The sequence below is a fragment of the Erpetoichthys calabaricus genome, chromosome 13 (genome assembly GCF_900747795.2).
Source record: "Erpetoichthys calabaricus chromosome 13, fErpCal1.3, whole genome shotgun sequence".
NCBI lineage: Eukaryota > Metazoa > Chordata > Cladistia > Polypteriformes > Polypteridae > Erpetoichthys > Erpetoichthys calabaricus.
In genome coordinates, this window is record NC_041406.2 from 34,411,410 (window position 1) to 34,422,310 (window position 10,901).

The window sequence follows — 10,901 nt, forward strand, 5'->3', positions numbered from 1 at the left end:
CCTTTATACCAACAGCAATACACCTATAAAATGCCTCACTGTGACTGGGATTGCCAAGTTTTCTTTCTTTCAAATTTTCTTCCTTTTTAGGCATTAAGATGTGTGTTCAGACTATAGTGTGTGTGTATATATATTTATGTATCTATTTGTTTACTCAAAGAATTTCTGTAAAATGCCATGTTTCCTCTTGGGGACAAATAAAGTTCTCTCTAAATAAAGTTATATATATATTAGGCCAGTGTAACCAGCGAGAGCTTCACTCAGAATGATGCTCTCACTCTTTCTTTAGTCATTCTCCATAAGATATTAGAGGTCAGATGCATACCCAAGACATTGGGATGAAAAGATGTCAGTTCTACCACTCAACTAAAGACGATCTCCATTAGTTTGCTACAGATCTGACACTCCTAGCTTGTGATACAGCTTTCATGTGCACCACCCCAACTTCGCTGCATACAGCACATCATATAAGAACCTATGTACTGTAGGTCCACTATGTATGTACATCCAGGTGACTATGCAAAATACTTTTTTGTTCAGTTCCTGTTTTAAAGACTAATTTAAATTCAGTCTATGTTTGTAAATTTGCAGGAGGTGTTAATCAGGGTGCCATCACCATGAAAGTAAGGAGCAGGTAAATGGTTAATACCTGCAGTGATACTGATGTCTAGAGAAATATGAATGTTGGAGAGGGAGGTTGAGGGGGCATCATGAAATACTCAGATTGTAACTCTGTTGATATTTGAGATAATCATCATGACAGTGTTTATAGAGGAACTCCTTTATGCAGGAACTTATAATGAAAAACAAAGCACAGATGATAGCAAGTCAAACCAAAAATGTATTTCACTGAGGAAGACCTGAAAATGACCACGGTTACAGCTGGATATGAGGGCCCAAAAGCACCCAAGAGACAGCTGTATGCCCATGTGATCACAGTGTCAAATTTGTCAGGTGGTGAGCAATACTTTTTCATAAATGTGTGAAAGTGTTTTATACTTCAGTGAAGTGTAAACGTATTAGAAATGGAGTAGAAGCTAGAGAAGCTCTTTTAGTTATTGCATGTGACATGTGGAATACACACAGTAAAGTGACCAGTGTTACAACTGAATGTGCACATAGGAAAACAATACACCCAAATATACAGTACATGTTTAAGGGTTCATTTAAACACTATCAGAGTTAATATAACACTAGATATTTACACAGCTCTGTACTCTGTATAAATAGCTCTGTACTCTGAAAGCTATCAACTACATACTGTACCATTTAAATTCTAATATAATTCTAACAATTCTAATTCTAATAGCTGACTACTTTCAAAAAGTCTCTTGTAGAGTAAAAGTATCATTTTATCTTTGAGGTAAAGTATGCACATGTGACATGTGGAATACACACAGTAAAGTGACCAGTGTTAAATTTACAACTGAATGTGTACATATGAAAACAATACACCCAAATATACAGTACATGTTTAAGGATTCATTTAAACACTATCAGAGTTAATGTAACACTAGATATTTAAAAAGCTCTGTACTCTGCATAAATAGCTCTGTACTCTGAAAGCTATCAACTACATACCATATAAATTCTAGTATACAGTAATTCTAATAATTCTAATTCTAATAGTTGACTGCTTTCAAAAAGTCTCTTGTAGAGCAAAAGTATCATTTTATCTTTGAAATAAAGTTTGCAGACAATTAAACTCAATTTTGAGGGACCATGTGGTCTTTGGCAAAAAAAATAGATTTCTATAAAAAGGTACAAGTACTCCATATTGTATATTTATACAATATATACAGTGTACTTTTTTTGCCTTTCCCTGAATAGTATGCTGCATGCTGTTAAAATACCAGAGCAATGGAGGAACAGTGAGATTATACTCATTTATAAGGAGAAAGGTGATATTCAGGATTGTGGAAACTATAGAGGAAGAAAGTTGATATCACACACAATGAAAATTTGGGAAAGGGTTGTAGAGGGAAGGCTTAGGGAAGTAACCACCATAGGGGAAGAGCAGTCTGTTTTTGTGCCAGAGAGAAAAACAACTAATGGAGCCCTTGCATTGAGACTGCTCATAAAGAAGCATTGAGAAAAAACAGAAAGGTTTGCATATGGAGTAAATTGATATAGAGAAGGCTTATGATAGAGTGCCATATAAAGAGGTCTTGAGGTGCATGGTAGAGAAAGGAGTAGCAGAGAAGTATGTGAGGATTGTCCAGAATCTGTATGAGCAAATGAGGACTCAGGTTGAAAGCAGTGTTGTGGTAACAAACAAGATACCATTAAAAGTAGGTCTGCACCAGGCATCTCCTTTAAGTCCTTACCTCTTTGATTTGGTTATGAATTTGTTGAATCATAAGATAAAAATCAATTCCCCCTGGTGCATGCTTTTTGCTGATGACATTGTGTTATGCAGCACCAAGAAAACAGGAATTGGAGAGGAAGTTAGAAGAATGGAGAAAGGCTTCGGAAGGTAAAGGACTGAAGATAAATAGAGAGAAACAAAATATGTGAGGTTTAGTGATGATCAGGATTCAGAAGTTAGACTGAAAGTAGAGCTATTGAAAAGATAAATTTAATTATCTAGAATCAGTGGTAGCCCAAGATGGAATATTAGATGAATAGATAAATCATGGAGTGCAGTGCAGATGGAACAATTTGAAGAAGACATCAGGAGCACTGTATGATTGAAAATTTATGATGAAGGATAGGATGGTCAAAGCTAAGACAGTGGCAGGACCAGCAATGATATATGGAGCTAAGTAAAGGGAGCACAGGAGATGTTGGGTGTGGCAGAAATGTGAAAGTTTAGATGGCCGTAGGGATTGCAAAAATGACAATATAAAAAATGAGACAATCAGGGGAACAACAAAAGTGAGAGATATCTAACAAAGTACAAGAAATTAGGTTGAAGTGGTATGGACATGTGATGACAGACAACGAATATGTGGGGAAAGGAGTGATGGGAATGGAAGTACAGTGGAAGAGAAAGTGAGAGAGGCCAAAGTGGAGGTGGATGGATAAAGAAAAGGAAGATCTGAAGGAAAAGGGTCAGACTGAGGAGGAGGTGCAGGACCACACTATATGGTGAAGGTTGATTAAGCACATTGACTCTCATACAAGTGGGAAAAGATGAAGAAGAGGAAGAAGAATCTTTTAGATATTATTAGTCTTGTCTTCAACATTGATTAATTTTTTTCCTTTATTATTAATTTTCAAGAACGCTCCCCTGACACTAAGCTGATCAAAAATGTCAATAAATGTACCGTTTGATTCTGATTTTGACGAGTCATCTTCTTCTGTGTCTGTTAAAAAATAGAAATAAAAAGTAAATTATTTAATATTTCAAAAGCAAAATGATTTATCTACAGTAAACAAAATATTTTAGTAGTGAAGAGGAAAGATATTTGATTATATGCAAGATCAATCAAGACCACAATTGCAAATATAGAAATAGGTAAGCAGAAGAGATAGGAATTTAGGAACAAATTATGAAAAGCTGTGTTTTCATATTCCTCTCACAAATTAGTCACATACTGTACTGTTTGGCTAATTGGAGGTATAACATTACCATAATGTGTGGGTACATTTAAGAAATGGAGGCTTTATTCACCAACAAAACCCCATGTTAAACTTGTATGCTGATGGTCTAAACCTTGACCACAGACTGCCATGTTTACATGTGTCTGCTAAATTCTTACAAATTAGGTAAAAAATACTGAACTGCTTGTTGTAGGGCAATCCGATCCTATAAAATTATCTTAATTCTCCCCCCCCCCATCTTGGGAGTCACATTCATTAACACTTTCATAGGCTCATAGCATTCTTATTGTTATACTGTATGTATAGACTAAAGTGAAATTCTAACTTGAACGTGCTAATTAACAAGCAATAGGTCACCATTCTCCAGTGCCATCATTAGTAAGTGTAACTGCATAACTACCTTATCTCAAAACTTCTGTCTTCCTCAGAACAGCTACTATGAACAGATTTGTTTTCTATTAAATAAAATCAAGTTCTTCATTTTAATCCATTCTTGCTTATTATGGCACCAAAGAGTAGTTATGTGTTCTATGCTGAGCAGACAAGCAAAGAAGAATTTCACCATCCTCTGTGCATGTGCCAATATTAATACTACTGCTGCTTAAGGACGACAGGAATCATCTTTCACCAAAGTACAAAACAAATTTCACACATATTCCCTTACTCACATTCATTGGATTAATGTAGAAGGGTTATACGATCAAAATGTTAAGTTCATTCATTGTTCTGAGGAAAATTTGCTAAAGTTTTGAGAGACCCTGTAAGTTTGTAAGTGGCATTAATAAACCACACTACACTATGGTTGTTGACCACCTAGACAACCAATCTGTGACTCACCATAAACTGTCTGTGATATATTATCTAAACCTGAATGTCCAGCAACACTTAGATCCATTAAGAGGAGTTCCTTATGGAAAGCTGTCTGGAAGTAATATCAGGATTTACCAAGAAGCAAGAAAGGTCAGAGTTTAGAAGCCCTCCATCCCTTCCACAGTCTGGGGAGCTTGGAATGGATTAAGTAATTTACATCAAGGGCTCAACTTGTTAGAAAAAATCAAAAGAATAAAAGAAGACTTTCATTGTCACATCTCAGCTGCTGTGAAACACCTCTTTTTATCAAACATCCCGAGGTTTGGTCCTTATTCTGCCCTGATGACACGGAAATATACCTTCACACCTGTATTATCTCCTGGCTGCAGTAATGCATTTCTTTGCATTGGCCTTCCAGCTTGAATTATTAAGGAGTTCTGCCGCTGAATACATCTATACTGTGAACAGATCAATCTTCATCTGACTTCGCTGCACTAGATTCCTGTCCAGTATGGAGTCATCTTCAAAATCCTGCTGCTCTGCTTTTAAAATACAATAGGCTACATACGTTTTCTTGCTGAAGATCAAAAACCAGACGCCATGAGATCCTCTGATACCAATCTTCTCATCATTCCAAAATCCCATCATAAAACGCTTGGCAAGTACTCCTTAAGCTTTGCAGTTTCCATGTAAGAATTTATCAATTACCATTACAATCATTCCTGAAATTCCACATTTATTTCTTGCAATTTAGATCAGCTAAGCTTGTATTTATTAATTACTCAGGTTACAGTACCTATTGTCGTAATGCTGACAGTACAGTGACATTTATTGCCACTAATTTTGAATCTACTCCTATCATCGGTACATGTTTACTTTTGAAAGCAATGCCTAATGTTGGCTTCTCTATGCTTTATTATCTGTTTGAGTGATCTCATTTTGCTTTTGTTGTCATCTTGCTTTGAACTGAATTCTTATCTGCTTTTTAAAGTACATTCATTTACCCTTTGAATATAGTTTTGATGAGTTGTTGTCTTCTTCATTATCCATTAAGGAATAAAATTTGAAATGACTTATTTATATGCCAGAAACAGAAAAAAAATCTATGCACTCTTTGCATTTTAATTTCAGTATTGAAAGTAAAGAACCTAACTATGAATTTTTTATTTGATAAAGAGCATCTCATATTGTGTAAGAGATTCTTAACAACTCAAAATCAAACCAATCAAATACATTATGATTGAAAAATCTACACTGAAATATTCATATATAAAAAATAAAACAATTAAGCCCTATATGGATGGATATAGTTTTACACCAGTAAAGGGGTCCTCTGTAAGTTTAGTCCCATCTGTATCACTCATGTCAGTAACTTTTTTGTGGACTGCATGTTCGCATCTCAGTAAAGATTATGGAGCCTTATGCCTTCTCTAAAACTAACTCCAGGTTAATCTAGTCCCATACAAATCGAGATGTCAGTGAAACTGTCATTTGAGCGTTTTGGCAGGACTAAAATTACAGAGTTCCTTTGGTAATAATTACTTTACCCAGTACCTGAATTAGCCTAGTTGTGTGGACTGAATAACGGAGGGATGAGGTATTGTGGTGTATTGGGTCCACAGCTCAAGTCAAAAAGGCCACTTTATAAATAAATAGTTGTCGCACTCGCAGCTTAGAGAGGGGGCGTGGTAGTGTGGCGGATCAGTTCCCAGATGAATTTGTGATGTGGGCAGTCCTCGCTTAAGTGCACAGGTGAGGAGTCGTCCGCATCCGTAATTGATGCCAGGAGCTACTAATTGCCACATCTGATCCACATCCCCATAATAAATAAAAGCGCGAGGCAGGTATGGAGGAGAAAAAGGAAGGAGAAAAGAGAGGAGAGAACGGGAGGTTAAGGGAGAAGAACGCTGGAAGCAGCTAGAGGAAAGCCGGTGCAAGAGAGCAAGGATGAGCGAGCGCAGGCTCATGGACAGCTAAGCAGTGAGCCTGGGTGTTTGGCCGGCACCCAAGGAGCAGTCGATTGTGGTTGCTCCCGCTGAGCATTTTGTGAAGAGCAGGAGTGACCGGAAGGAGGATGGCTCACCGCATAAGGCCACGGAAGGCAGCGGGAGTCGGGACTTGGGACGTGAAAGCCCCAGCGTGAGCGCCCTGGTCGCTGGGGAGCCCAAGTCACGGTCTGGTGAAGCCTACCGGAGCCAGGGATCGGCGAGGCAAACAGACCAGCAGCAGAAGGTAGAATGAAAGTCAGCTGCAGGTAGGGTGGCTCCCCTGGTGCATAGCCTGGATGGGAGAAGCAGGGGAGTCACCAGTAGAAAGGCACCGGGCTGATTTTAAAAGGACAGCTTCCAGCCATTGTTTTAACCTCGTTGTTTTTAAAAGAATTTTGCTAGTGTGTTTTTAACCTTCACCCTTTCACTTGTTTTTATGAATTATTTATTGGAACTGTGGAGCACTGCACTGTTTATTTGGAAAATGTTTTGTTTGTTGATTTTAAATAAAAGCACTTTTTGAACCATCCCCTTGCTTTGTTGTGCCTCACTGCCTAGTCCATCGGTGACATTACCGACGGTGTCGGGTTCAAGGGCTCCCAGAGGCAAGATGGGAGCATGGAGTGAACCCGCATCATCACAGGTATCCTCTCAGTTGTCTGAAGGCAGGCTGATCGGCACAGTTTATATCGAAACATTGGTGCTATAAATAAGGTATCCTAATGCAGTCCAGACTGATGGTATACCCTGAGGCACATACATTTCTACCAGTATTCATAAGGCAAGAATGGGGAAACGCTGGCAGCTGGTATGGAGTACCAATGCATTCCAGTCCACTTCAAGCACTGAGTTTACCCCAATGTCTGGTGTAAAACTAATCTTGTTCAAATAGGGCTTAAGAATTACAGAGGTCCTCTACTAAAAAATATTTTATCTCACCTCACGGTGCAAAGGTAATCCTTTCCAAATAGAGCTTTAGCAGCTTTGAGTATCACACATTTTTGAGAATGATCACTAAACTAGCTGGGCTTGACAGATGGTGCAGTATATTAAAGGGGCAGGCCATTATCTATATTACTAAATGACAGTTGTATATATGCAAGGACACAGGATGACGGACGCAGGACGCATCGAAGCACACGCGCACTGCGACTCAGCGCCCCAGAGTCAAACCCAGCGGCTTCCCAGACTTAGTAGGTAGTGCCCAAACAACACAACACAACCTGTAAACTAAACTTCAGGTCGCAATACAACCGCCGCCCGAACGCGCACTCCACCACATATAAAACCTTCATTTAGTAATGTTTACGAAGGTTGTATATATGCACGGATGCCAGACGCAACCCATGCCAAATGCGCACTCGCACAGTGCCCAACAGTCAAACCCAGCGGCTTCCCAAAGTCAGTAAGTGGCACCCAAACAACACAACACAACCTGTAAACTAAACTTGACGTAAAGCATGTACACCAACAAGTTGCCATGGTGACATATTTAAACATTGACATAGAATAACTAGACGCCTCATGATTAGCAGAATCGTACGTCAACGTCGCCGCCATATTGTGAGTGGCACTGCTGTGGAGTGAAGTAATGAATAATGTGCTGCTTGGGATTGTACAAACCGCTGTACGCTCCAAACCAGATCCCGGGGGTAACGCTGAACAATTGTTTTGGTTATATTTGGCCGTTAGAAAATCCCGTTTTATAATCTTTACTTTAGCTAAGCCAGGCTAAGCTAGCAAAGCTATGCATTTATGTGCTCAAGTGAGCCTCCAAACAACGTTTTGGCTAAACGTATTTAGTCACTATTTAGATTGTTGTTAGCTGTTAACATGTCTCAAACTTGATGATGTTTTTTCTCAAGGAGCACATTGAGGAAACACAGTTTGAAATTGACAACCATCATTTTATGCTCATGTCTTTAGTTGTGTCTGTCTTCCACAAACTAAGGCTGCACCATATTACCAGACTGAATACTCTCAAAGTACAAGATCTGAGTGAGCGAGAGGAGTGTAAGTCTGGAGGAGATCAGTGAGGTTGTGGAGAGCTTTAAATGTTAAGAGCGGTATTTAGTATTGTATTCTGTAGTTAACTGGGAGCCAGTGAAGTTGAGAGAGAATAGGTGTAATATGTTCAGTGGATTTACAACAGCAGGATATTATCCTGGCAGCAGAATTTTGAAGAAGTTCTAAGCGATTGATAAGTTTTTGTGGGATGCCGGATAGAATACCATTACAGTAATCTATACATGACGTGACTCGGGCATTAAACAATACTTCAGTACTGTGTTGCGTAAGAACAAGACAAAGTCTGGAAATGTTTCAAAGATAGAAGAAGGCAGTCCCTGAAATGTTACTTATATGGGAGGAATGGTTAATAATAATTATAATTATTATTTTTTAATAATTGCCATTATTAGTGTATAAATGGATATAAATAATTGCATTTAAATGATTCGCCAAAATCTGTTGTATGTAAACGATACTGTTTTAAACGTTATTGTTTTTTCATCAGAAAACCCGGTGTCCACATCTACCTGTATTATTTTAAATAGCACTTTTGCCACTCGCAATAAGGCTGACATATCGTGTCTACTGGGAAACACAGTGAATGCGGCGTCTATCTATATATGTGTATGTATTTAAACTTGAGGTAGTGGTGACTACTGACAGTGCCAGCTGTCAGCTACTCCACAGTGCCTGCGGTCAGAGGTTCAATTATGATTCCTAAAACAGCAAACGACTTCTAGCTAACAACAAACCCATAGAAAAACAAAAACGAGACTGCATGGATAAAAACAATGAACGAAGCCGCCTACGACGCGCTTCTGAAACACCAGAACCAAACGAGTCATGGCTCCAAAAAGAAACAGCTTTACTACAAATAGATTTATTTCATTAAATGAAAACCTTCCCAGGACGCTCCCACCCTCCATGATCTTACATCCCTTCAAAGATTGGAGGGAACAGAAAGTAATTGCCATTCTTGCATTTGCAATTCTTTAGAGAATCGGGGGTTTACTGGTATATTCCTAGGCATGAGTGCTTGACTTCCATATCTCAAAGGATTGCTGTATGTCAGAAGAATTCTTGTGTTGTTATGGTTATAAAAAACACTTCTATGATGTCTTCTATCCCTTTTAATTCAAAACCTATTCTTTATTAATTTCTCCTTCAGCTTCAGATCATGAACTATAAGACACAGTTATAAGCATTCAAACTACCAAAGTGAAGAGCTTTATTAAAAACAAAAATATCCAACAGCTTGAAGTAGCACAAGCGTACACAAGGGTAAAATTATAGACACCTCGACCCTCTAGGCCAATATAAACAACAATGGCTCCTAAGTACCATCTTATTTTAACATTTCCTGTTGTTTACTTTCCACATTAACACCATCCACCGTCTTAAACTTTCTCCTCCCTTTTGCCACCGGTCTTGATGTCTCCCCAACTCTGAGCTCACTGAAGCATGGGGAAACAAGGCCTTTAAACTTATGACCTACCTGTATTAAAACTTCTGGAATCACACATAAAGTCATTGATAAAACCCTCATCATAGAGGTGCACTGTGAGGACCAGGCTGTCCTGTCCAGTACCCATCTAAAGCTAAAATGCACTGCTGTCTACAGGCTTGGAGAACTTAATAATAGAATTTCTCATATGTAACCGAGCTTTCTAAATGACCTTATTTTGTGAAAGTAGCACCTTCTGCTTCCTATATTGTATAATGTTCATGAAATAATATTAACAATTCAGTGACAACTAATTTCAGAGAAATGTCTGCTTAATTTCCATATTAATGTCTAGATCAAATTGTGTGTGGTGTACACTTAATAATGGCTACCCTTATGCCTTAAAACCCTAAAGAAAATGTTAAAAACCAAACAGTGAAGATTTCCTTAGGAATTCCATAAAAATGTAGCTGGTTATTTTAAATCCCCAGATTTTATTTTTCATAGTGGGGTGAGAGAGCTATCTGATAAAACGAATATTAAAGAAAAAATTATAATTGTAGTGTAGTCTTTAACTTATTATGATCATATTGACATTTATGTCAATTTACATTTTTACATTTATTAGTTTAACAGAAGCTTTTATCCAAAGCGACTTTAAAAAAAAGGTCAATATAATCAGGTAAACATTAGTCTGGGGGACAGTTTGAGAACAAGTGTTAAAGGACAAGGTTACAAATTGATCATTACAAGATAAGAGCTCAGAGCAAAATACAAGCAAGTTACAATTCCTTATTTACAGAAACAAACAGCTAATATAAATTTGACAGAAATTCACTAAACAAGAGAGTACTTGCACTACCTCTCACTGATTACCTTTAATAATACCAGTAATTCCTAATTAAACAAAGTGCTTTTAATAGTTGAGACTCCGTATTATTGTGTTTTCATCTTTAGACATCACAAGGCTTTTCAACTGCTCTATTGAAAATCTCTTATTGGTAATATAGGCATATGGAGAGTCATTTTATGCTATTTCAATATATACAGTGCATCCGGAAAGTATTCACAGCGCATCACTTTTTCCACATTTTGTTATGTTA

General features: G+C 37.9%; 1 protein-coding gene across 1 annotated transcript in view; it reads right to left on the reverse strand.

Moving 5' to 3' along the window:
- LOC127530115 (dentin sialophosphoprotein-like) overlaps positions 1-9,946 on the reverse strand; it is a 28,711-nt gene extending 18,765 nt beyond the window's left edge. The window contains exons 1-2 of the mRNA XM_051936136.1: positions 9,850-9,946; positions 3,270-3,308 (exon numbers count right to left, since the gene is read on the reverse strand). Of these exons, the coding sequence (XP_051792096.1) occupies positions 3,270-3,308; positions 9,850-9,946 (136 nt within the window). The remainder of the gene's footprint in view (positions 1-3,269; positions 3,309-9,849) is intronic.
- Between the last annotated feature and the right edge of the window lie 955 nt (positions 9,947-10,901).